The sequence below is a fragment of the Aythya ferina genome (assembly GCF_964211825.1).
Source record: "Aythya ferina genome assembly, chromosome: 29".
Classification (NCBI taxonomy): Eukaryota; Metazoa; Chordata; class Aves; order Anseriformes; family Anatidae; genus Aythya; species Aythya ferina.
The window spans coordinates 1,723,402-1,748,452 of NC_140326.1; the positions used below are offsets into that span (position 1 = coordinate 1,723,402).

General features: G+C 67.1%; 3 protein-coding genes across 7 annotated transcripts; 2 read left to right on the forward strand and 1 right to left on the reverse strand.

The window, feature by feature from the left end:
* The first annotated feature begins 731 nt into the window (after positions 1 to 731).
* Positions 732 to 14,024, forward strand: BCAN (brevican). 3 transcript variants are annotated; one of them, XM_084500791.1, is made up of 15 exons: positions 732 to 910; positions 5,201 to 5,296; positions 5,405 to 5,797; positions 5,979 to 6,153; positions 6,307 to 6,434; positions 7,076 to 7,369; positions 8,429 to 8,872; positions 9,366 to 9,539; positions 9,714 to 10,181; positions 11,957 to 12,064; positions 12,219 to 12,377; positions 12,832 to 12,914; positions 13,227 to 13,371; positions 13,559 to 13,741; positions 13,844 to 14,024. In XM_084500791.1, exons 2-15 carry the CDS (start codon positions 5,209 to 5,211, stop codon positions 13,867 to 13,869), a joined length of 2,868 nt encoding a protein of 955 aa, XP_084356917.1. In that variant the 5' UTR covers positions 732 to 910; positions 5,201 to 5,208; the 3' UTR covers positions 13,870 to 14,024. The 3 variants fall into 3 exon arrangements, with proteins under 3 accessions (XP_084356917.1, XP_084356918.1, XP_084356919.1); XM_084500792.1 differs by having other exon boundaries at positions 9,378 to 9,539; XM_084500793.1 differs by lacking the exon at positions 8,429 to 8,872.
* A 1,011-nt stretch (positions 14,025 to 15,035) lies between these two features.
* Positions 15,036 to 17,224, reverse strand: HAPLN2 (hyaluronan and proteoglycan link protein 2). Of its 2 annotated transcripts, none has more exons than XM_084500804.1 (6): positions 17,040 to 17,224; positions 16,619 to 16,839; positions 16,094 to 16,444; positions 15,779 to 15,895; positions 15,420 to 15,605; positions 15,036 to 15,324 (listed from the first exon to the last, which is right to left on the reverse strand). In XM_084500804.1, exons 2-6 carry the CDS (start codon positions 16,821 to 16,823, stop codon positions 15,041 to 15,043), a joined length of 1,143 nt encoding a protein of 380 aa, XP_084356930.1. In that variant the 5' UTR covers positions 16,824 to 16,839; positions 17,040 to 17,224; the 3' UTR covers positions 15,036 to 15,040. The 2 variants fall into 2 exon arrangements, with proteins under 2 accessions (XP_084356930.1, XP_084356929.1); XM_084500803.1 differs by having other exon boundaries at positions 16,926 to 17,224.
* Positions 17,225 to 18,203: 979 nt separating this feature from the next.
* Positions 18,204 to 23,793, forward strand: RHBG (Rh family B glycoprotein). Of its 2 annotated transcripts, none has more exons than XM_084500288.1 (10): positions 18,204 to 18,846; positions 19,951 to 20,137; positions 20,878 to 21,028; positions 21,126 to 21,273; positions 21,512 to 21,678; positions 21,861 to 22,001; positions 22,154 to 22,287; positions 22,401 to 22,522; positions 22,686 to 22,759; positions 23,292 to 23,793. In XM_084500288.1, the coding sequence occupies exons 1-10, from the start codon at positions 18,663 to 18,665 to the stop codon at positions 23,355 to 23,357; spliced, it is 1,374 nt and encodes a 457-aa protein (XP_084356414.1). In that variant the 5' UTR covers positions 18,204 to 18,662; the 3' UTR covers positions 23,358 to 23,793. The 2 variants fall into 2 exon arrangements, with proteins under 2 accessions (XP_084356414.1, XP_084356413.1); XM_084500287.1 differs by having other exon boundaries at positions 18,439 to 18,846; positions 21,864 to 22,001.
* Positions 23,794 to 25,051: the final 1,258 nt, after the last annotated feature.

Genomic DNA, 25,051 nt, shown 5'->3' on the forward strand with positions numbered 1-25,051 from the left:
AAACTCACCCGAGCAATTATCCGGCAGGCGCCGCGCCAGCCCCCCCGGGGTGGAGGATGCCGCACGCCGGAGAAAGTTTTGAGCGAGATCTGGTTAAAAAAAGCTCCGGTTTGGAGCTCGGCTCCCTAATGGGGGGGGGGGGGGGAACCCCGATCCCAGCTGCACCCAGGGCCCCGAATGCAGCCCACCCCCATCCTGTTCCGCGGGGAGGATTTGGGGCTTGGCCAGCTTAAAGCACCCCCCCAGGAGCAATCTGCGAGCCATGGGCTGCAGGTGGGGAAACTGAGGCACGGCGTGTGCCAGGACCCCCCCGGACCCCCCCCAGCTCCACACATGGAGCTGGCACGGGAGGGGGGCGCACGACAAAACCACAGCCACCGGGACCCCTGCCTGCAGCCCCTTCCCCTATCCAGCTGAAAATGCCAAATATTGGGATAAACACCCCAAAAAAACGAGGGGCTGTGGTGGGGAGGCTGGGGGGGGGGGCAGTTTGGGGGGGGGGCCCCTTGCATCCAGGGGTTAAACCTCGTGCCCGCCCGGCGCATCCGCCGCACGGGTCCCGTGCTGGCATCGCCAGGAGGGAGGGAAGGGGAGGGGACGAGGCGCCTGCCAGCACGGTAACATAGATTTATTTATTTTATTTTTTTTAATTAGGGGAAGGAATAAAATATAAAAGGAGGAGGGAAAGAGGAGGGAAAAGAAGAAGAAAAAAAAAAAAAAAAAAAAAAGGAGCCGCGGCCACGGCCACACGCGCACACAGAGGGCTCCTCTCTTCTCCCCGCCTGCACTTATGCCCGGTGCAGCTCGCTCCCAGCCCCGCTGCCAACCTGCTGCCCAGCTCTGCCCCCGACAAGCCGCAGCTCAGCCCCGTGCCGGACCCCCGGACCCCCCCCCGAAAGCAGCGAGCAAGGTGGGAGCCGGGCAAAGGCGCTGGGGAGCCGGGCGGTGCGCCTGCCGTATTGCGCTAGGGACAGCGATTGCTCCCTTCACCTCTGCGCCGGAGGAGAGCGAGGGGGGTTTGGGGGGGGGCTCGGGCTCGCTCCTCTCTCCGGGGGGGTGCAGGTTTTGGGGGTGAACCCCCCCTCTCCAAGTGGGGATGCTCCGGTTCTTGCTTTGTCCTTGGCAGCGTGCGTGCGCTCCGCAAGTTTATCCGCGCGGCTCTGCAGGGCTCGGGGAGGGGTCCTGCGAGCGGAGATGGAGAAGAGGTTTTGGGGAGGGAGGGGGGGGGGGGGCAGGGGTCTCGCAGCCCCCGAGCGCCCCATTTTGGGGTCCCCTCCCCGTGGCAGAGCCTCCGCACGGCTCCTCGTGCCAAGGAGGCTGCGGTCGGGGCAGCGCCAGGGGGGGAAACTGAGGCACGGAGCTGGGCAGGGGCCCGGCTGCGTCTCCCCGGGGGCGCAGGGGGACAAAGTTGCCCCCCAGGGGTGGCTGCAGCACCGCAGGGATTTCCTTTTTTTCCTTTTTTTTCCTTTTTTTTTCCTTTTTTTTTTTCTCCTGGCTCTGCCGGTGTCCCGAAGGGGACGGGGGGGGCTGGGGGGAGAAGGGGAACATTTTGCAGCATTTTTAAGGATTTTCCCCACCGGGCAGCCCCAGGGCGTGCGCGCAGAGCACCCAGGGCTGGGGGGGGGGTTTCCTGCAAGCCCCCTCCCCAGGCGGAGCAAACCCCGGGGTGAGGGCGCTGCCCTTGAGCATTCCCCAGCTTGGGGGGCGGGGGCAGAGCTCCCCTTGCCCCCATCCCACCAAATTTTCGTTGCTCCCCGGCCAAAAAAAGCCCCGGCAAAACCCAGAACCTGTTGCTGATCCCCCTGGGGGGGCTTCTGCCCCCTCCGGGAAGGTCCTCGCCCACTCCCTGCACCACGGCACGAGGGCGCTCGGGAGATTTTGGGGCTGTTCTGCAGGGACTGGGTTGAACTGGGCAAACTGGGAGCCTGGCTCCTTCCTCGGCGTGCCGCGATCTTCGAGGGAGCATCTCCAGGGAGGGTGCTGAGGGGCCGGGCGGCACCGCCGAAATCTGGGGCACCCCCCCCCCCGCTGCTCCTGCCCCGTTTTGTGCCTCAGTTTCCCCACCGGAGCCCTGCAGCGGAGGGGGGGGGGTGCACAAAACCTCCACGTACGTGCCTGGGGGGGTCCCTCGGGGGGGGGCTGCACTCCTCAGCTCCACCTCGGAGCCTCCCCGAGCCTCAGTGGCACGTCCTGACCCTACAACAAGGACCCCTTTTTCCCCACACAGACTTTTTTTTTTGGGGGGGGGGCATCTCCGGCAGCCGGAGGGACCCCCCCTTTTCCTCCCCACCTGCTTCCTGCCTTTTGGGCTCTGCCAGCGGCCGCTGCCAAGAGGCTGCCGGGTGCTTCCCGCAGCACCCCCCGCACCGAAGGCGACCCTGATGCCCACCCCAAATAGGGGGGCTCGGCGCTTGGAGACCCCCGAGCACCCGAGCAGGGCGCAGCGGGCGGCGCAGGGTGCGGGAGCGCTTTGCAGTTAGGAAATGGGACGGGGATGGGGGAGGCTGGGCACGTGCACGGGGCCATCGGGGTGCCCGCAGCCCGGTGCCGGTGGGGACGTGGGGCCAGGCTGGAGCGGGGCCAGGCTCCGTCCGCGGCTGCTGACTCATTCTGCAGCTGAGCATCCCTGGAAAGCCTCTGCTCCGCCGCGCTGCCTCGCTGCGGGCTGCCAGGGCACCTTGGGAGCCAGCACGTGCGGGGACAGAGCTGGGGACAAAGCCCCCCGAAAGGGGTGGTGGCGGGGAGGGGAAGGGGCTCGGCAGCGGGGTGCCCGCTCGCGGCGTCTCCAGCGCTTTCGCCGCAGCCGAAAGCGGGGCTGAGCTCGGGGGGGGAGAGGGATGGAAAGGTCGCTCCCGTCCCGAAGGAGGCTGCAGCTCCATTTTCCGCCCGGTTTCCCACGGAATTGGAGGGCGGCCGTGCGCACGCCAGCGTCTCGTCGCCGTCCCCGTCCCCCGGCTGTCACCGCGGGGCCGGGATCCTGGAGGGTGCCCGAGTCCCCCTCGCTGCCCGCCGAGCCTTTTGGCCACCGGCCCCTGGTGCTGCTCCCAGCCTTTCCCCTCCTGACGTGTGGGCTGGAAATTTTTTCCGTTTGTGGCAAAAAAAAAAAAAAAAGAGAAAGATTCAAACCCCAAACCTCAGACGGTGACGCCTGAGAGTCTCCTGCCATCACGGGACCCCGCGGGCAGGACGAGGCCAGGTTTAATCCCCCAGTCCCTCGGACCCGCAGCGTCCCAGCCGTAGGAGGGGAGCAGACGCCCCGGTGTCCCCGGCTCGCTGCCTCCCCGCCGACTTTTTTATCCCTTGAATTTCCTCCCTGGGGCTTCGTGGGCTGCTCCGGCCGCCGCTCACGCCACCGCGGCGCCTTGGGAACGGGGAGAAAAGGAGCCGGTGACAAAAGCCTGCCTCGCTCCGCCGCCCTGGGGGACAGCGGCCAGCCCCCGTCCTGGAGCCCGGCCACCGTCCCCGGGCAGGGGGGATCGTCCCTCGCTGCGGAGCCGTGGGGCTGAATTCAAATGATCCGGCCCCAGCCGAAAAAAGCCCCTGGCTTGGCTCTGGCAGCGCCGGCCGGGTTCTGGGGGAGGTCATGATGGGGAGGGGGGGGTGTTAGGGGCTGGATGTGTATGGGACATGGTGCTAGGGGCTGGATGTTCATGGGGTATGGTTCTAGGGGCTGGATGTGCATGGGGCATGGTTCTAGGGGCTGGATGTGTATGGGACATGGTTCTAGGGGCTGGATGTGCATGGTGCATGGTTATAGGGGCTGGATGTGCATGGGACATGGTTATAGGGGCTGGATGTGCATGGTGCATGGTGCTAGGGGCTGGATGTCCATGGGGTATGGTGCAAGGGGCTCTATATGCCTAGGACATGGAGCTGGGGCTGTGTGTTCACGGTGCACGGTGCTAGGGGTTGGATCTGCATGGTGCACGGTGCTAGGGGTTATATATGCATGGAGCACGGTGCTAGGGGCTGGATGTGCATGGGGCACGGTGCTAGGGGCTGTTTATGCACGGGGCATGGTGCTGGGCTGCCTGCCCTTGGTCCCCGTGCTGTATTCACACCCAGCTCCCGATGCACCGGCCCCATGGGAACCCCGGCAGCACGGTTTGTGGGCAGCGAGGCCATCCTCCCGGCAGCCTGGCTCTGGCAGCCGGCGACCCAGGCCAGAGCTCCCCGCGGCGGTGCCAAATCCCCTTCGGCGGCTGCCAAAATCGATTCGGCACAAAGAGCTCGTAAATTACAAAGCCGCTCCGAGGCTCAGGGGCGCTGCGCACCCGTCCCGGTGCGGCACCGTTACGGGGAGCCGGGGAACCCACCGAGCCCCGACGTGCCTCTGCAGCAGGGTGCGAGGATAACGGGGCCGTGCCCTCCTACGGAGCCAGGCGCTACGCAGGGGCCTCTCCGCATCCTCTCCACGCAGCTGCGAGGTGCCACGGGGTGGCCAGAGCCCCTCGGGGACGTCCCCAGCGTCCCCGGGGCTGCTTCTCGGGGCTGGCGACGGCGGCGGCGCTAGCGGCGGGGCTCTCCTTTCAGAGCCGCTCCCCAGCCGGCGGGGGAGAGCCCTTTGTGCCAGGCAGCCTTGAGAGAGGCCCGGGACATAATGACTGCTTTGCTCGGCCCCGCTTTTCCCAGCCTGAGCGCGGGGAACCTCTGCCGTGAGCTGAATGGCAAAGAGAAGCCCTCCTGCTCCGTCCCTCCCCCTCCGCCCCGCGCTTTTGTGCGCCCTTCGGCATCCCCCCCCCTCCAGCAGCTCTCCGGCCAAAGCCCGCTCCCACACGTGCACAAGCGCACGTGCAAACACGCGTGTGCACCCATGGGCGGGCACGCACACGTGCAGCGGGGCACGCAGATGCGTGGGCACGCCGAAAATCCCCCCTTGCACGCGTGTGCACGCGCACTCGCTGCCCACGCCGGGGCTCGGCGGCTCGTTCCTTCGGCCCTGCTTGACACCAGTTATTAAAACCCTGCCTGAGGTTTCTAACTGCGGTGCCTCCGGCTCTGGCATCGCCTCCTGCCCGGCTGCGCTCAGATTTTCCGTGCCACCAGGGCCAGGCTGGGCTCTGCCGTCCCCAAAGGACCCGGGGGTCTGCGGGCCGAGGTCTCGCCCTCACCCCCATTTTTCCCCTCGCGCAGGGAAGGGGTGTTTTAATTCTCCTCCCCACTTTAAGCACCGCCGCTGGGTTTTGCCTCCCCCTCGCAGGGCCCAGGATGGCCTCAGCCCTCCTGCTGCTGCTGCTGCTCTGCGCCTTTACCCCCGCGGTGGTCCCGGAGGTGCTTGGCCCCGGAGATGGCACAGGTAACGGCGTCACCGCGCCTTGCGCTTACCCCTACCCCATAACCAGGCTCCTGGGGGGGGTCTCCACGCGCCGACCCCTCTCACATCTCCTCTCCTCTCCCCTCCCAGATGACCTCAAGGCGCTGCAGGTCTCCATCCCGCGGTACCCTGCCCTGGACGCCGTGCTGGCGGGGCATGTCACCATCCCCTGCCTCATCACCTACCTCGGGCCCCTGCCCACCGCCGGCACGGCCGGGCGCAGGGCGGTGCTGGGCGCCCCCCGGGTCAAGTGGACCTTCATCTCCGAGGGCAGGGAGGTGGAGATCTTGGTAGCCCGGGGGGACAGGGTGAAGGTGAGCGAGGACTATCGGCTCCGCGCCTCCCTGCCCATCTTCCACCAGCGGTACACCAACGCCTCGCTGCTGCTCACCGAGCTGCGCCCCAACGACTCGGGGATTTACCGCTGCGACGTGCAGCACGGCATCGAGGACGGCCACGACATCCTCGACCTCAGAGTCAAAGGTACCCGGAGGAGAAGCGGGGGTTTTTTTGGTGGGCTGGGGGCACAGACATCCACACCTCAGCTCCCATTTCACGGTGGGGCTCAGCAGACCCCTCCTGCGCCCGCGCGCGGGTGCACCCAGGTGGGTGGGGGGCTGCTGTTAAGCCCCTCGCCCACCCCGTGCCTCCCTCCTGCCCCCAGGGGTTGTGTTTCACTACCGCGAGGGCTCCATGCGCTACGCCTACACCTTCGCCCAGGCGCAGGAGGCTTGTGCCAGGATCGGCGCCCGCATCGCCACCCCCGAGCAGCTGTATGCTGCCTACCTGGGCGGCTACGAGCAGTGCGATGCCGGCTGGATCGCCGACCAGACTGTCAGGTGGGCACCCCCGGCACACGTTTGGCACCCCCGGCACATGTTTGGCACCCCCAGCACATGTTTGGCACCCCCGGCACATGTTTGGCACCTCCTGGGGCCCCCCTGTGCCCCTCTTTCCATCACCAGCCCCCCTTCTCTCCTCTCGTGCCCCAGGTACCCCATCCACACGCCCCGCGAGGCTTGCTACGGGGACATGAACGGCTTCCCCGGCGTGAGGAACTACGGGGTGGTGGACCCCGAGGACATGTACGACGTCTACTGCTACGCCGAGGACCTGCCAGGTGCCCACCAACCCTGCGCCCTTCCCCTCCCTGCGGCCCCGCACTAACCCGGCCCCGTAACCCCCCCATCCCACAACCCGACGGGCACCAGCGCGCGGGGCCAAGAACTGGCAGAAATTTCCCCAAGCTGTAGGCACTGCTCGTGTCTCCGAAGCCTCCCCGAGACTTTGGGCTCTCCGGTGTGCGCGGGAGCTGGGTGCTGCCGTGCCACTCCCCACGCGGGAGCATTTCTGGGGTGGTTTTGCCTCACTCAGCTCCCAGCACGGCGCTGGGCTCTCCCTGGTGGCTTGCAGGTCCTCTGAGAAATGTGCCACGTGCGTCTTGCTCCGTGCAGGGCAAGGATTTGCTCCTCTGAGGTCCTTTTTAGAGGTGACTGTAGCAAAGCATTGATGTTTTGTGTGGCCAGGGGACTGCTGGTGACCTGGGGCCGCGTCCCCGCTGCGGAGCTGCTCGTGTGTGCCAGGTGGAAGCAGCAGCCCCCGTGTTGGTCACATTTTGGTTTTGGGAAGCTTTGGGTCCTCAGCGGGCTTCAGAAAAGCGCAGGCAGCTGGGGAAAGCAGAGCAGGACGCTCAGCAAGGACACCCCGTGCCCCCCGCACCCAGCCCCTCTCCTGACGCCCGCCTCCTTCCTCTCTTGGCAGGGGAGATCTTTTTGGAGACGGCCCCAGACAAGTTCACGCTGGAGGAGGCGGAGGAGCGCTGCCGGGCGCGGGGCGCGGAGCTGGCGAGCCCGGGGCAGCTCTACGCCGCCTGGAGCGCGGGGCTGGACGCCTGCAGCCCCGGCTGGCTGGCCGACGGCAGCGTCCGCTACCCCATCGTCACCCCCCGGGAGCGCTGCGGCGGGGCGCTGCCCGGCGTCAAAACCATCTTCCTCTTCCGCAACCAGACGGGGTTCCCCGATGCCCAGAGCAGATACGATGCGTACTGCTTCCGAGGTAACCGGGGCAGCCCCGGGGGTGCAGGGCAGGGGCTCGGACAGGGCTGTGGGGTGCAGCCTCGCACGGGGGTCCCCCGTGCGCTCGCCGTGCCGCCGGGTCGCGATGGAGCAGGGCTGTCGGTGCCGCCTCGGTGGTGCATGAGGAGCCAGGACAGGGGTGCCCTGCATGAGCTGGGTTAGGGAGGGATAACCCGCATGGTCTCAGCGCTGCATGTGTCGTGACGGAGGACGGGCGCTCTGCATGGTCCTAATAGTGTGTCGGGACACGGTGGGGCTGGCCTGAACGCTGCATGCCGCTATATCGCGATAGAGCAGGGATGTCCCCGTGGTGCCGTCCTTCTGCGCGAGCTCAGGGTCAGCTCTGGGGGGCAGAGGCTCTCCCAGGTCAGTGCCACCAGCCCCAGCCTTGGGGTGAGGGGGCTGCGTGGGCACGGTTTGGCCCCGCACAGCTGCTGGGGGCATTTTGGGGCTCCCTGTGGGCTGTGGGGCACAGCCTGCCCAGGCTGCAGGGCCCACACATCATGGTCGTGGGTAGGGAATGAAACCCATGGGTAGCAGCCGTGAGCTCAGCCGGGGTGCCGAGGGCACCCTGCCCACCGGGGGACGCCTGCGGTGCCCCAGGAGGGGACGAGTGAGGACAGGGACAGCAGGCAGAGGGACGAAGCCACCCTCCTGCTGAACCTTCCCCATCCCATCTCCCCGAGGGTCCCCTCAGGGCCGTGGGGGCTCGCAGGACTTCTCCTGGATCAAGCGGCCGCCGCGTGCCTCTGTGCCTCAGTTTCCCCCTCTCCCAGCGGGAATCCCGTTGCCTCCGAGGGCAGGGTTAGGCAGGATGGAGCCGTCCCACAGCACCGCGCCGCCGTCCCCGTAACCCACTAAAACCCACTAACTCCCGGGAGCTGCCAGCTCGGTCAGGGCTGATCACGGGGGGCCTGATCCTGCCCTTTGCGGAGGGGCTCGAGGAGCAGCGGGTCCCCCCCGAGCGGGTGCCAGGTTGTCCCCAGCTGCCGCGGGGCCAGGACAGGGCAGTAATACCCCGCTTTCTTTCTGCCCACAGAAGGGACAAACTCTAACCCTGAGGCCGCAGGAAAATACGGAGCCGGAGAGCCCGAGGGCCTCCAGGAGATTGTTACAGTGGCAGAAAAGCTGGAGGAGCTGCAGCTGCCCAAAGCGCAAGTGGAGATTGAGTCGCGAGGGGCTATTTACGCCGTCCCTTTCTTTAAGGACGCGGCTGACGCTGAGCTGGAAAAGCCGAGCCCGGCCCCCGAAGATGCTCCAGGGCCGGGGGCCCGGCACCCCCCGCTAGCTACCTCCGTGTCCTCGGCTCGAGGACGTCACCCAGCCTCGGCCGCCCCTTTCCCCACGGCCCCGGCCGTCCCCGAGGCAGGCGTCCCGCTTAGCTGCGGTGCAAAAGCGGGGAGCCCGTCCCCCGCAGACGAGGAAGGGGCGACAGGGACGGGTGGAAAGTGCGCAGAGGCCGGGCGAGAGCCGTCCCGCACGGGTAGGTGGAGCGGCCGCCGCGGCGCTCAGGGCTGGGGAGCCGAGAGGAGCCGCAGGGATGCAGGCATGGAGCTCGCCCGAGGTGCCCGGGGGTGGCCGAGCCGCCTCTGCCCCCTCAGGGTGCGCCCAGGGCCGGGCTGGCTCGGCGCAGCGGTGCCAGGCGACGTCTCCGGCGCGCACGTCGCCGGCTCGGGGATGTCGTGGCCGAGGCAGCGCCGTGCGTTGGGCAGGGTCGGCACCGGCCGGTGCTTTAGCCACGCCAAGAGCCTGAGGAGGGAAAGGAGGTGGCGAGGGGCTGAGCACCCACCCTGCTGTGCTGCAGCACGAGGTGGCCGAGCCGGAGCATGGCACCGGTTCGGAGGGGGAAGCATCCCGTGGCTCCGGGGCTGTTTGTGCCTCCCTGAGCATCTTTGTGCCGCGTCTCCCTCCCAGATCACTGAAGCACCCGGTGCGGGCGCAGGCGTCTCACCCCAATTTTTCTTTGCCCTTTGCAGGGGAGGAGGGAGCAGCCGTGGAGCGACCGGTGGGCTCTGCACTGGGTGGGGACCCCAGGAACACCGCAGCAGAGAGCCCAGAGGGATGGCGAGACCCCAGCCAGCCCACAGAGCTGGACACAGCAGGAGCTGAGGGACCCTCCGATGCCCTGTCCCCAGCGGTGGCCTCAGCAGGTGACACAGAGCCACCCGATGAACAGCCCCAGCCCCCCGTGGCCCCCTCGAGCCTCCCCAGCCGCCCGCGGGAAGCCGTGGGGCGTCCGGCCCACACCAGGAGCCCCGGGCCACCCGGGCATGGGGACAGAGAGGTGACACCTCCGACCCGTGCCGCTTCTGCCACCTCGACAGACAGCCAAGAGCCAGCCCCCGGGACGCACGGCCACGGGTCTGGCCCTGCCGCGGGGGGTGCCGAGGACGCCGAGCTGTCCGGAGACGTGGCCGAAAGCCCCCGGGGGGCGTCCCCGCTGCCCCCCTCGCAGCTGCAGGAGGACGGCGAGGAGCAGTCGGGGGCCCTGTGGCTCCCCTCGCCCACGGCCCCAGGGGACGGGGGCACGGTCCCTGCGGTGGAGGCGACGGCGGTCACCCCGTGGCACGCCGAGGTGCCCGGCGGCAGCGACGCGCCGGCCACGGGACACGAGGCTGTGCCGCAAACCCCGGGCACTGCCCGCGGGACCCCCGCTGCGTCTTCGGAAGAAGAAGAAGAGGAGGAGAAGGAAAAGGAAGAGGAGGAGGAAGAGGAGGAGGAGGAGGAAGAGCGACCCATGCCCTCTGTCGCAACCGTGGAGGGTTTCCTTCCAGCCGTTCCCAGAGAACCAGGTGGGACCCTCGGGGATGGCCTCACCTCTCCCCGTGCTGGTGTCCCCGGGGTGTCTCCAGCAGGGACCCCCTTGGGGGACGCGGCCCCCAGCACGGCCGCCCCCCTGCCCGCCCTCCCCACCGAGCGTGCCAGCCTCGGGGCGGGGGCGAGCTCGGCCGGGGACCCCCGGCACCGCGCCGCCCTCGCGCTGGGGGCAGCGCTGCTGGCTGCGCGCTGGCACTAGGCGACAGCAACGCCTTTCCTTCACGCTGTGCTTCCCTCTGTCCGTCCGTCCGTCCGTCCGTCTGTCTCTTTCCTCTCTCTTTTTCTCTCCCTCCTCCTCTCTTCGGCTGGGTAAGGGAAGGTTAAAGGTCCGGAGAAGCGCATATTTGTCAAACAAATTGGTCCGAGCTATGCATGCACTTAATTCTCTTCTACTTCTGTGAAGTGTTTTAATGACTGTTTCCATGAAAAAAAACCGCGATATATATATATCAAAAGAAGGCCCCGAACCCTCCTCTGACTAACAGTGGTACTAATAAAGGGAATTAAAAGCTTTCTAGAACACGCACCTCGGCTAGCTCTTCCCTTCGTCCTCGCGCCTGCTGCCTCACTCGCGTTCCCCACTGACGAACTAATCCCCCCGGCCCTGCGCCCCCCGCCCTGGACGAGGGCTTTTGGGGGCTGAGCATGATGTGAGCCGGGGGCTTCCCGTCCCCTATGCCCTGGGGGGGGGACGACACCCACGTCCTCGTGCCAGGGAGCACCCCCAAAGTGCACGCAGCCAAGCGCCCCAAAGCGCTGCAGGGTTTTAGGGGGTTGTGGGGTGCACGGGGGCAGTCCCGAGCCCCCTGGGGGCTGAGGTGGGACCCCCACGCTGCGGGGGGATGCTGGATGCATGAGCTGTGACCTCAACCCAAATGCCCCTGGCCCCTAACCCCAGGATGCTCTCAGCTCTGCGATCAGGCGCAGCCCCACATCCCAAGCAGGGTCCCTTTTTGTGCCCCCTCCCCGGATGATCCTCTGCACTGGGTGCCCGGGTCCTGCTGGACCCCTGCACCCTGCAGGACGGCTGCATTTGTCCTGGCAAGGAGAGATGCCCTCAGTGAGATCCGGACGTGCCCGAGCCCTAAATAGCTCGTCCCTTGCCCCGCTGCGCTCCGCTGGAGCTGATCCGCGCGTCCCCGGCGCCGCGGGGCTGGCACGGAGGGGACGGTGGCGGCCGCCGAGGCGTTGGGGGGGTGTCAAGGACTTTCGCTCCCTGCTCCGCTGGAGCCCTTAATCATGCTCTTGAACCGGGGACGGGTTAATGACCGCGTGCCTTAATGACCGGAACGAGCTGGTGCCAGCCAGGGAAGGGCTTTGGGGGCTGGCGCCAGCGCCGGGCGAGTTCTCAGCCCCGGCCAGGCTGAAGGTGAGAGCAGCAGGGCTGGGGGGCAGGCACGAGGCTCGCCTCGCCCCCAGGCTGAGGACGTGTGGCCAGGACGGGCTCAAGAGCTTGTCCTTTTAGTGTCCCCTCCAAAAGAGCCATCGCGGCGCCGCTCCGACAGCACGCGCTGTCCCCAGCCCAGGGCTTGGCACGGCGGCGAGCCCCCGGCGCGAGGGATGCGCCCAGCTCCCAGCTTCGTGCTCCCGGGGGACACCAAATCCCCAAAACCCAGCCAGATACAAGTCCTCCGGGCACGCCACCGTGTCCCAGACTTTGTGCACAGGGTGGCCAAATCCCTCACCCCCTCGCCGGGGGGGCTGCCCTCCCGAAAGGCCGGCGCTGAGCGGGGCCGCCCGTGCCTTGCAGGTGGCTGCGTCCCCAACCCCTGCCTCAACGGAGGGACCTGCACCGAGGACGGCGCCCACCTCGCCTGCCTCTGCCTGCCCGGCTACGGAGGGAGCAGCTGCGAGAGACGTGAGTCCAATAGGGCCAGCACCATGCCGACCCTACACAGCACCCCAGAGGCGTAAACGTGGGGATTTGGGGTATTTTTTGGGGTTGCTCGCGGGCTGGGCTCCGCGGTGCTGACCCTGTCCTCTCTCCCCGCTTGCTCCCCGCCGTGGTTCAGCGCTGAGGAGGTGCAGCCCCGGCTGGGACAGCTTCCAGGGAGCCTGCTACAAGCACTTCTCCACCCGGAGGAGCTGGGAGGACGCGGAGACGCAGTGCAGGCACTACGGGGGCCACCTGGCCACCATCCTGACCCCCGAGGAGCAGGACTTCATCAACGGTACGTGGGGACGGCACAGACCCTACAGACCCCGGGAGCCAAAGGGGGGGCACGCCGGGACCCTCGCCCCGCTGGGTTTAGGGTCGGAAAGCTAAGCCAAAAAAGGGGCCAAGCTCCTCTCGCTCCGCTGGGTTATGGGGCCAGGGGACAGCGGGGGCAGAGGGACAGGAGGGACAGAGGGACAGAGGGACAGAAGGACAGAAGGACAGAGGGACAGAGGGACAGGGGACAGCAGGGACAGAGGGAACCAGGGCTCACTGCTGGGGACACCAAAGCCACCAGGGACCGGAGGGGACACCGGGGCTCTGCTGCCCTCTCCCGGCGACCCCTCCCCACTTCCCAGCCTCGCCCAAGCCCCCCCCACACCCCCCAAAAACAGCCTCCAGCCCTTGAGCCCTGTTTGGGGGTGCTGGGGGCCGGCTGTGCCCCCCAAGCCCCCCCCCCGTGCCCCCAGACCAGTACCGGGAGTACCAATGGATCGGCTTGAACGACCGCACCATCGAGGGGGATTTCCAGTGGTCCGACGGGAGCCCCTTGGTAAGTCAGGCTGCCAGCCTTCCCTCCACCCCCCCCCCCAAAAAATGAGGAGCCCCCCCCCGGGCACCTCCTCGTCCTTCTCCATCCCTTGGGACCGATCCTTTGGGGTGAGTCAGTGCCGGGCTTTGAAGCCGTTGCCAAAACCGCGGCGGCGCCGAGCGTCGCGCGACGGCCTTGGGCACAGCAGCCCCCGGGTGTCTGGGTCCTGGGGCTGGCAGCAAAGGGATGGGGCCCTGTGTCACTCACCCCCAAAAAAAGCTGTCCCCAACCCCCATGTGCCTTCCTGTCCCCCCCCCCCCCCCCCCGTTTCAGCTCTACGAGAACTGGCACCCCGGGCAGCCCGACAGCTACTTTCTCTCCGGGGAGAACTGCGTGGTCATCGTGTGGCACGACGGGGGGCAGTGGAGCGACGTCCCCTGCAACTACCACCTCTCCTACACCTGCAAAATGGGGCTGGGTAAGCCCTGCCCCCCCCCCCCTTACCCCCCTTTTCCCCATCCCCGACCCCAAAACGGGGAGAGGAGAGGGGCTGGGGGCACCCTCCCCTTGCTCGGGGTTTACGCTGGAAACCTTGGGGGTGGCATCAAGGGGGGGGGTCCGCCTGGCACAGGGGTGCCCACAACTGCCCCCCACCTTGCCCGCAGTGCAGTGCGGGCCCCCCCCGGCCGTGGGCAATGCCCAGGCCTTCGGCAAAGCCAAACCACGCTACGAGGTCGGCTCCACCGCCCGCTACCAGTGCCGCCGCGGCTTCGCCCCCCGCCGCTCGCCCCTCATCCGCTGCCGCGAGGACGGGACCTGGGAGCAGCCCCAGCTCTCCTGCCGCCCTGGTGAGCACCGGGGGGGGGTCCCCGACCCCCTCCCCTTGCATCGCACCCCAGAATCTCGCCCTTCATCTGTTTTTTGTATTTTTTTTTTGCTCCTTCATCCAGGGTTGGCTCAGCACCCTGGAGACTGAGGGGGTCCCCGAAGCAGGAGGGTCCCCGGGGGATGGGGACGGCACCGGGATGGCAACGGGGGCACCGGCGGGGCGAGGAGCCTGCCCCGTGGGTGCCCGCCCTCTGCTTGTTTTATATCTGTACAAAGAAACCCCGATAACTAAAGATCCCCCAAAAAGGAGCCGGCAGCCACCCGCGTGGCGTCTCACCTCGCACGAGGGCTGTCGGGGTCCTGGAGGGACCACAGAGCCAAAAATCGGGTTGGGGGGGGGAATCCTGGGGTGGGGGTCACGGCTTGGAGGTGGAAGCATCATCTCCAGCCTCTCGGAGCACCTTTGCCCCGTGGGTCCTCACCCTATAGCAGTGGGACGGGGACACCGAGGCAGTGCCATGCTGCTGGGGGTGGGTGCGCGTCGCCCAAGCCCCCTGGGTGCTGCTGTGGGATTAAAGCAGATAAACGGGGCAGCCCAGAGGCAGAGGCAGGGGTACCCGGCCCTAAAATTGGGAACGTGGGGTGCACAACAGTGCTGCGGGCACCGCGGTGTCCCCACGGCCGCGGAAACGGGGAGGCGCAGCCCAAAGCGTCCCCAAATCCCGGTGTCACCAACCCCAAAACCCCCCCAGTGCGGTGCCAGGGACACCGATAACGCCAGGACGCCCCAAGGGGGGGGGTCCCTAAAAGCTGGGACTGCTGGAAACAAGAAGTCCTTGGCAGATCCCCATCGCTGAGAGCCCAGGAGGTCCCGGGGGCAGAGGGCAGGTGAGGGCACGGCTTCGGCGTGCAGCTTTACCGTCGCTTTATTAATTAAGAAAGCGAAACTCCATTAGTCACGCTCGTTAATGCCCAGCTCTCCAGCGCGCCTGCACCGGCCACGGTCCTCGCGGCTGCGGGGAGCAAAAATGGGGCGAGAAACACACCGGGGGCGGGGGGATCGGGGGGTATTGGAGCCCCCCTTCCTGGGCTGGCAATGGGACCGGCTTTTTTGGGGAGCCCCCGGCACCCAGCGAGCCCCGGCGCAGCAGGGATGGGGGGAGCAGCTCCACCAGAGGATGCAGGAGCCCCCCCAAATCACCCCCACTGCTCCCCAGGAGGACGCACAAACCACCCACCCCTACCCGGAGACCCCCGGCCCCCACCTGGAGCTCCCCACCTGGCTGCCGTTCCCCCCCCTGGTTCTCAGCCCACCTCTCCTACGCCCCCGCGAAGCAGTAGGTGCCGTAGGTCCTCTGCTCCTTGCTGGGGAAGCCGAAACTCCTCACGCCGGGCTCGGGAACCCCCCCGCAGCGCTGCCGGGGGGCGGTGATGGGGTACCTGACGCTGCCGTCCGCCAGCCACCCCCCGTCGCAGCGATCCAGCCCGGAAAACTTCCAGGCGGCGTAGAGCTGCCCCACTTTGGCCACGGTGGCCCCGTGGTTTCGGCACGCCTGCCCGGCCTCCTTGAAGCTCAGGTGGCCCCGGATGAAGTAGACCTCGCCTGGGGGACGCGTGGGGACACGGAGGGTGAGCGGAGCCCCACGAGGGTCCCCCCGGTGGGCTCCGGGGATGGGGACGGGGGATGCTGGAGGCAACCTTGCAGCGCCGAGGTGAAGCAGAAGGCGTCGAAGCGGTCCCGCTGCTTGTCCCTGGCCCCGTAGGTGCGGACGCCGGGCAGGAGGAGGCGGCCACCGCACGGCTCGCGGGAGTTGATGATGGGGTAGTGCACCGTGCCGTCCAGGACCCAGCCCGCGTTGCACCAGTCCAAACCCTCCGTCCAGGCTGCAGGGAGAGCAGAAAGGGGACAAATTGACAAATTGACGGCCGGGGACGCGCTGCCCCTGGGGACCTCAGCGTCACCGTGCAGCTATCCCCTTCTCCGCGGTCCAGCAGGGTGTGTTTTGGGGGCAGGAAGGGTTTTTTTTTTTGGGGTCCCCGCAGCAGCGGGGTGGTACCTTTGTAGAGCTGCTGGTAGGTGGCCAGGCGGGCGTCCTGCTGCTCGCACGCGCGCTTGGCCTCGTGGTAGTTGAACTTGTAGCGCCCGTTGCTGGGCTGGTAGGGGAAGACGACGCCTGGGGAGGGGGGACAGGGATGGAGAGGGACGGAGATGTTCTCACCAAGAGGGTTTTGGCTCATTGCCCCCAAGAACCTGGTGCTGAGGAGCAAGGGGCATTGCAAAGGGGGACACAGCGGGGCACAGCGGGGACCCACGGCCACCTCTCCCCATCCCGGGACCCTCTCCCCTCCCCGGGAAAGCAGCCGAGGCTCACCCTCGAGGTGCAGCGTGAGCGAGACGCTCTCGTCCTCCAGCCCGTTGACCAGCTGGCAGCGGTAGCGCCCCTCGTCCTCCAAGGCCACATCGGTGATGGTGAGCGAGGCGTCGTAGCGGTGGCTGTGCCGCAGGCGCACCCGGGGGCTGAGGGGCCCGTAGTTCTTGTGGGACAGCCCGTTGGTGATGATGATGACGCTCTCCCCGTAGTTGGCCGGCTCCACCTTGCTCCACTTCACCCGGTAGTTGCGGGGCAGGGCACGCAGGACGCAGGGCAGCGTGGCGGTGGCACCGCGCTGCGTGTGCACCGCGCCGTGCAGGGGCTCCAGCAGGTACTGAAGGCGCGGGGTGGCTGCGGGGCACCCGGCACCGGCTCAGGGCACCTCCACGGCCCCCCCAAAATCTCCCCACCGCCCTCATCGGCACCTCCAGCTGCTTTCCAGCCTGGCTCAGCCTAGCTCAGCCCCCCGGTGCCGTCCCCAAGCAGCAGCGCCCTGCGCCCCCCGTCCCCGTCCCTGCTCCGTACCCGGGCTCCCCATGGGCCGCTGGAAGGTGCTGGAGGTCGGGGACGCTGCCAGGAGCCAGAGGGAGCTGAGCAGGAGAAGCCGGGGCATCTTTGGAGCTGGGGGCAGGAGGGTGCCCGGGGGGAGCGATGGGCTCAGGGACGTGCAGCGGGGCGGCCCCCGGCCTCGCTGGGGACCAGGGGACGCCGTGGGGACATCCGCAGCCATCGGCTCAACGCTTGCCCTGCCAAGGGGACAACTCCACGTGGGATGAGCCCAGCACTGAGCCGGGCAGGATCGGACCCCCCCCAGCGCCACCCCACCTCTTACCGTCCCCAGGGGAGCCACCGTGCCCATCCACCCCCTCCAGCGCCCGCGTCCCGGCTCCGTCACCACCACCCCGACGTGGCACCGGTGGCACCGAGGGCTCCGGGAAGCTCAAACCTGCGCCGTGCTGCTGGGATGAGGGGACCCAGGGGTGCAGGGGTGGCCTGGGGTGCTCCCAGCTGGCCCCTGCCCTCCCCGTGGTGTCCCTGTCACCGTCACCGTCCGTGTGCTGGCAGCGTCCCGGCAGCCCCGCGGCCCCGTGGCCCCTCGGTGCCTGCTCCCATGGCCGTGCCCTCGCTCCCTGCCCCGTCCCCGTCTCTTCCTGCTTTCTCCTCTCTTATTTTTTTCTCTTTTTTTCTCTTTTTTTCTCCCAAAAACACCTCCCCGAGGAACGCACGGGGAGGAGGAAGCACAATTTCCCATTGTGAGCATCTTTCTCTTTATTGTTCTGCTGGGCAAAAACACAGCGCTCCCGGCTAACAAGCGTGCTTTTATTCGCAGGCCACAGAGCCGGGGAATTCAGGGGAAAATGTCAGCACCACGCAAGGCTCCGCAGCCCCCTGCTGCGGGCAGAGACCCCCCTGGGCACCAGTCCCCCTTGGGGACGCTGCTCCCTGCCTCACGGATTAAATTCCTGCCCCCCCACAGCGAGTTCCCAGCTCTCCGATGCCATCCTGCGGGGCTCCTGTGGTTGGGGTCCCCCCTGCCACCCCAAAAGCCACCCGAGAGGCTCCCCTGCTGTCACCTTGGGGCTGGGAACAAAGCAGGGGGGCACAATGGGGCTGTGTGCTGGTCCCCCCCCTTATCAGCTCCCTCCCCACCCCTGGGTCCAGCTCCAGGGGGGGACGAAGCTCATGGCAAACGAAGGGCGAGACAAGTGGCTGTCTGTCCCCGGAGGACACAGCGCTCCCAGCCTCATATGGCACAGAAAACAACCCTCCTGGGGGGGATCAGCACTGTGTGCCCCCTCCCTGGCTCTCTGTAACCCCCTCGGAGCTGCCTGCATGAGCAGCTCCCCATGTCCCCCCCTGCAGCTCAAAGCATTCGGTGATTTTTACGAGCTAGAGGGGGACAGAAAAGCGCAAAGAAAGGAAAAATCAACGGGGTCAGCCCGGCACGCTCCTCTCCGGGCTGCTGCGGGCTCTGTGCCGTGTGTGTGGCTGCCAAAACAGACCCTAAATCCCCCCTGGGCAGTGCCTGGCTGAGGTCTGGGGCCGGCTGCTGCTTCCCGGAGCCGCGGCACCACGAAGGGGCTGTGTCAGTGCTCGCAGGGTCCCAGCAGCAGCACCCAGCAGCCCCATCACAACCACAACCCCAGCCCTGAATCGTTCCCCGTGCAGGGTCCCCAGCCTGGCTCCGGGTCCCCAAAGTCCCAGCCTGGCAGGGCCGGGAGCCACCGCAGCCGTTTCCCAAAGGCGAGGCGTTCGTTTGGCTCCTTTCTTTCTCTTCCTCTTCCTTTTCGGGGTTTGCGCTCCGGGCGCACAACAAACACGTCCCGGCGGCGGCAGCCAACGGAAAGCCGAGCGGAGGAGAGCAAAGCAAACAAACCCCTCGCCTTCCAGCTGGCCCGGCCGGGAGGGGACCCCCCCCCCAATTTTCCTTTGCCAACAGCAGCCTCCGGCTCCTCTCCTCGCCCTTGTTTGCCTCGATCCTTCCGGGTGCGGGCAGGAGCCGGCGGCCCCGCAGGAGGGGTTTGCAGGGAGCTGCCTGCCCCATTCGGGGTTTGCTGCCCCCCCCGGCATGGCTGAGGGTGCTGCTGCCTCTTCGAGGCTCCGTCTGGCCGGGCTGTGCTTCTTCCTCCAGCTCCTCACCATCATCCTCTTCGCCGCTTTTGTCCGGTACGGCCCCGAGAGCGACCCCGGCCTCTGCTCCCCGCAGTCCAACTGCAGCCGGAGAGACCCCGAGCCCGGGTCGGGGTACCCCCGTGAGTACGCCGTCCCCAAAGGGTGCAGCACCTCTTGGTGCTGCTGGATGCTCCAAACCGGACCCTAAAAGGGGAGCAGGGGGCACGTGGGGCTCCCCGGGGTGCTGTGTGCTCCCCAAGGGGCTGGGAGGCGCACCTGCTGACCCCGGCACAAGTCCCCAGGTGGGTAAGCCCTCAGCAGGGATGGCTGGTGGGGGACCCACATCTTGGTGGCCCCAATCGTGCCCCCAACCCCCTGATGGGAAGCCCAGGGGCTGCTCCCAGCACTTGGGGGGGCTGCAAAACCACCCGCAGGGCTCGTAGCACCGAGGGAACCGCCCCAAGCCCCCGCCATGGGGTTTTCGTCTTTACAGGGGCTGATCCTGACCGTACCCCTCAACCATCACGGAGGGGGGGCTCAGCACCCTGCACAGCCCCTTTGGGGCAGCAGCGGGGCCAGGCGGGTGATTCAAACTCACCCAGGGGCCCAGCCCTTTGCCCCGGCCCCATGGCAGCTGGCCGGTTTGCCCAGTTCCACCGCGTAACCGCACCCGGCGCTGAGTCACCGGTCCCTGCGGGGCAGGCACAGCACCCAGCCCCAAAAGGACGCATCCCCCAAGGGAGACCCAGGTGCCCCCTGCTGGGTTTTGCTGCCAGCTGTGGGGTGACATCCATGGGTGTTTGCATTTCGGGTCCCCTCGTCCCCCCCTGATGTCTCCAGGGGCAGCAGGGGGGTCCCCAGCCGTGGCCGGCACCTCTCCTCTGGTCACCTTTGCGCCCGTGTCACCCGCCCCGGGAAGCTTCCAGGCTGTGGGGCATCCCACGTGGGGTTTAGGCTGCTGTCTGCGTGGGGCTGACGCACGTGGGGTGAGCTGGAAGGGACACGTCGGGCAGGGACAGGCGTTCGCCCACGGTCCCCTCCGGAAACCTCCAAGGGCGGTGACACATCCACCGTGGGCGCTGGGACACGTGGGCGGGGAAGGCTGAAGGCTCCAGCACCCCAAAACCTGTTTGAACCCCAAAAGGTGACCGAGCAGGCTGGGCGAGCACCGCTACCGCCCACGGAGAGGACCCCGCGCCTGCCCCCCTGTGCCCCAAATCCCCCCTCGTGCCTCTCCCCGCCAGGTTTCCGCGATGCCCACCTCCAGGCTCTCCTCGGTTTCGGGTTCCTGCTGGCTTTCCTCGGCCGCTACGGGCCGGGCAGCGTGGCCACCAGCCTCCTGGTGGTGGCCTTCGCCGTGCAGTGGGCTCTCCTGGCCCAGGGGCTTTTCTACTTCTCCCCAAAGGGCAAGATTTACGTGGGCGCACAGAGGTAAGGCGGGGAAGGGTGCCGCCACCGGGACGGTTTCGATGCCGGCTCCATCCCTTGCACGCTGGCTCCCTCCTCTGTAAAACTCACCGCTGTGCTCCGGAGGATGGGGAGGCCAAGAGGGACCTGGTTTGGGAGCCGCCAGCTGGGTTTTAGGGGGCACGGGGGGGTCCTGTCTGCCTCGAGCCACCTTGTCCCCTTGGCACCAACACCTGCTCAGCCTGCAGGAGCAGCGGGGTGCGGGGTGCGGGATTGGGATGTAGGGGTTGGGATGCAGGGTTTGGGATTTAGGGGTTGGGAGGAAGGATTTGGGATATACAGGTTGGGATGCAGGATTTCAGATATAGAGGTCAGGATGCAGGGTTTGGGATGTAGGGGTTGGGATGTAGGGGTTGGGATGCAGGATTTGGGATGCAGGATTTGGGATGCAGGAGTCAGGACGCAGGGTTTGGGATGTAGTCAGGATGTAGAATTTGGGATGTAGGAGTTGGGATGCAGGGTCAGGACTCAGGGTTTGGGATGTAGGGGTTGGGACACAGGATGGGGGATGTAGGGGCTGGGATGAAGGATTTGTGATATAGGGTTTGGGATGCAGGATTTGGGATGTAGGGGTCAGGATGCAGGATTTGGGATTCAGGGTTTGGGATGCAGGATTCGGGCTCACCTCCAGCCCTTCCTGTGGTGCCCACACTCGCAGCCAGCAGCCCCGGATCCATCCCCACACCTTTTCCTCTCCTTCCCAGCATGGTCAGCGCCGACTTCTGCACCGCCGCCGTCCTCATCTCATCCGGAGCCGTTCTGGGCAGGGTAAACCCCATCCAGCTGCTGCTGATGACCCTGCTGGAGGTTCCCCTCTTCGCCTGCAACGAATTCATCCTGCTCAGCCTCCTGGGGGTGAGTGGCCCCCCCCAAACCCAGGCTGGCCGCGGGCCTCCTGCCTCCCCCGTCGGGACCCATCCCGCACCCCGTCCGTGTCTCCTGCACCCACCAGATCAGCGACAGCGGGGGCTCCCTGACCGTCCACGCCTTCGGAGCTTATTTCGGCCTGATGGTTTCGCGAGCCCTGCGCCAGCCCCGTGTGGATGAGTGGGGGGAGCAGCAGGAATCGGGGCGCCAGCCCGATGCCTTCGCTGTGCTGGGTACGGAGCTCCAGCCCGACGGCACCGGGGGCACGGGGACGGTGCTGGGAGGACGGGGCAGCCTGAGGCCACCAAATCTCCGAGGATAAGGAGCCTCCACCTCTCCGGGGACGGGGGAAAAAGCTTTTCCTCCTGCCCAACGTGACCCTCCTGCACTGCCAAATGGGGCCCTGGTCCCGTTTTGCGTCCCGAGGGTGCGGCCTCGGTGCCAAAACCTTCCTGGCCCCCTTCCCCGCAGGGACCCTCTACCTCTGGATCTTCTGGCCCAGTTTTGCTTCGGCCACCACGGCGCAGGACGGCGCCGAGCCCTGGGCAGTGCTGAACGTCTACTTCTCGATGGCAGCGAGCACCCTGGCCGCCTTCGTCCTCTCGCCCATCCTCTACGAGGAGGGCACGCTGCAGGCGGTAGGTCCGCTCCCGAGCCGAGCCCAAACCCCTGTCCCATCCCGCGGGGCACGTAAAGGGGCAAGGGGATGCTGTTGGCTCCCTCGGCTTCGTTAAGACCCAGCTTGAGCCCTGAAGCAGCCCAAATCCCGGCCCAAAGGTGACGTTCTCCACGGGAGCAGTGCCCTGACCGTGTCCTCCAGCAGGCCCAGCTCCAGGACGCCGCCCTGGTCGGCGCGGCGGTGATGGGGATGGCCGGGGAGATGCTGCTCACCCCCTTCGGGGCCATGGTGGCGGGGTTTTTGGCCAGCCACCTCTCCCTGCTGGGCTCCAGATTCCTCTCGGTGAGTCCCCCTCCGTGACACCAAGGACGTGGGGACGTGGGGGACCCCCTCTGGGTGCGCTGGGGGGGCTGCATCGTCTCCAAAACGAGCGGCAGCGCAGCCTCCCTGGGCGAGCATCCCCCCTCACCCCCCTCTCTGTGCCCCCCCCTCAGCCCATCCTGAGCTCCAGGCTGAAAATCCAGGACACGTGCGGGGTCCACAACGTCCACGGGCTGCCGGGGGTCCTGGGCACCTTGGTGGGGACGCTGCTGGCGGGGCTGGCCACCGCCGACGCTTACGGCGGCAGGTGAGAAGACCCTAAATTTTGGGTGGGTGGGGAGGGAACTGCCCCACCACCCCCGAGCTGGGGGCTTCTCCGGCCACGAGCAGAGCCCCCCCCCGCACCTTCTCCACCCTCAGGATGGAGAGCGTGTTCCCGCTGGTGGCCCAGGGCAGCCGCACGGCCAGCGGCCAGGCGTGGTGGCAGCTCTGCGCCCTGCCCCTCACCCTAATCCTGGCCGCCCTCGGGGGCAGCCTCACGGGTGAGTTTCTCCTGCGGGAACCCCTTCCCCGGGACCCCCCCCCCCCCACGCGTGTCCGCGGCCGTGCGCACCCCCGGTAGCCGCTAGGTGGCAGGGGAAGCCCGGGGAGCGCAAGGAGACCCCCGCGCTCAGTGCGCCCCCGGCCGGCTCCGACCGTCCCCAGGAGCCCTCCTGGGAACCAGGGCGCTGAGATCGACCCCAAAGAGCCCGGAGATGGAAAGCAAGGTCCTGAGGGAGGTAAAGAGGGGGGTCACTGGGGGGGGGAACGGTGGGTTTGGGGGCGTGGGGGACCCGTCCTGGGGGTTTCCTGGGGGGATGCTGGGGGTTTATTGGGGTGGGGACCCTCCCTGGGGGCTTAGTGGGGGGGGATTTGGGGAGTTTATTGGGGTGGGGACTCTCCTTGGGGGCTTATTAGGAGGGATCCTGGGGGTTTATTGGGATGGGAACTCTCCCTAGGGGTTTATTGGGGGAATTCTGGGGGTTTATTGGCGTGGGGACCCTATGGGTTTATTGGGGTGGGGACCCTCCCTGAGGGTTTATTGGGGTGGGGACCTTCCATGGGGCTTTATTGGGGTGGGGACTCCCTGTTGGTTTATTTGGGGGCACCGTGGGGGCTTATTGGCATGGGAACCCTCTGTGTGGGTTTATTGGGGTAGGGACCCTGTGGGTTTATTGGGGTGGGGACCCTCCCTCTTCCCAGGGTGGGAGGCAGCTCCGTTAAAGCCCCCCCCAAATCCACATCCCTCTCCACGTCTCCACATCACTGCAGGTGCCCGAGGACGGACTCAACCCTGAGGCGAGCGACGAGGAGCTGGGTGGCAGCACCCTCGCCTGACGGCCCCGAGGCCACGCTGAGGTCCTGCAGCACCGGGCTTGACGCCTCCAGCAGCAACACCGGCACCGGGTGGCCCCAAATCCCCGGCCCCGGCAGCCGGGCTCGTCCCCCTATGGGACCAGCACCCGGTCCCTACGGCTGGGGAGCAGCGGGGTGCGTGGCGAGGAGATGCTGCAGCATTTTTGGGGGTGAAGGCACGGCCCAGCTCGCTCCGGGGAGGTGACACGGAGCCAGACCTTGCTCAGCGTGAGAGGTGTCGCTCCCGTGCCTCAGTTTCCCCACCCGCTGCTCTCTGAGACGTGGGGGAGAGAGGAGAGCCACGGGGTTGGGGCTTCTCTTTAGGGGAAGGGGTGTGCCTAGGGGAAAGGCAAGCAGCAGAGATTTTTTTCTATGGACGCTTTGGAACGCCACAATTAAAATACTTTTCCTTTCGTAACTTCAGGCGTTCCCCATAAATTCACGCATCGGTTTTGCTGGCGGATTTGCCTTCGGGTTTCTTTCCGGGGAGGAAAGCAAGGCCCCCAAGCGCCCCCCCACACCCCATATGACGATGCTGTGGGGTCCCAGTCAGGCCCTGTGGGTTTTGTGCCTTGCTCTGATCCTCGCCCGCAGGGGGAATCCTCCAGAGCTTCGCCACCAGAGGGTGCGACGGGCCCGGAGAGCCCAGGGTGACACCAGGGGCCCCAGCACCAAGGTGGCCCCTGAGTCCCCCTTCCCACCCCGCACCTCTAACAGGGGCTGTGGCCGAGCAGAAGACCTCCAAACCAGAAAAAAGCCCCCCCTTGGAGACAGGGCTGCTCCCATGGCCATCCGGGGGTTCCTGGGGGGGCCGTGGTGGCCGTGCCGGGGTCCCCCACAGGAGGGTGCCTGGGGGGGCCTCATCCTGCTGGCAGCTTCCAGGCACTTTCACGCTTCTGGTGCCAGAATCTGGCGCTCGCCAGGTGCTGGGGGGGCAGCTCCATCCCACCCAGGGATGGCACCCGGGTGGGGGGCAGCGGGAAGGGGGGGTGACACCGGTGGGAGACGGGGCTCTGCGCCCTGCTGCCCACCCGGCACGGCCCCGCTGTCTGTTAACTCCTGCTGCTCTCGGAGCACCTGAAACGGTTGCGTCAAAGGTGGAAGGAAAGGAATCATTTCAGAGCAGGAGTTCCCAATTTTGGGTTCTGACACACATCAAACCCTGCCCCAAACTTCCCGTGGGTTTGGGGTCGTTCCTTACAGAAAACCCGGTGAAACCCCGTGGCAGTTTGGTGCTTCGGTGCCACCGAAATCCCACAAAAAAGCGCACGGCAATGGGGCACACGGCTCCATCCCCGCTGCCACCACGGCCACTGGGGGGCTTCTGCTGCCCCCGCTCCACGCAGAGACCCCGGCCCCACTCTGCTCACCAGGGGGGACGCGTCCCATGGCCAGGACCCCCCCGGCACACGCAGGGACATGGGATGGAGAAGCAGCAACAGGGCAGGGCTCCGGCCGGCAGCCCCCAGCCCCTTCCCACCCCACCTTCCCACCCCCCCTCTCTTTCCCAGGCAGCCCCTCGCCCCTTTTTCATCCCCTCCCGCCACGTTTCAAAAGCAACCCACCGCGAGGGGAAGAAAAGCCCCTCCAGTGAGATCATTGCGAGACCCTCCGACGCAAGGGTCGGGCGCGAAGCCCACCTCCCTCCTCCTCCTCCTCCTCCCCTCGCCCACCCC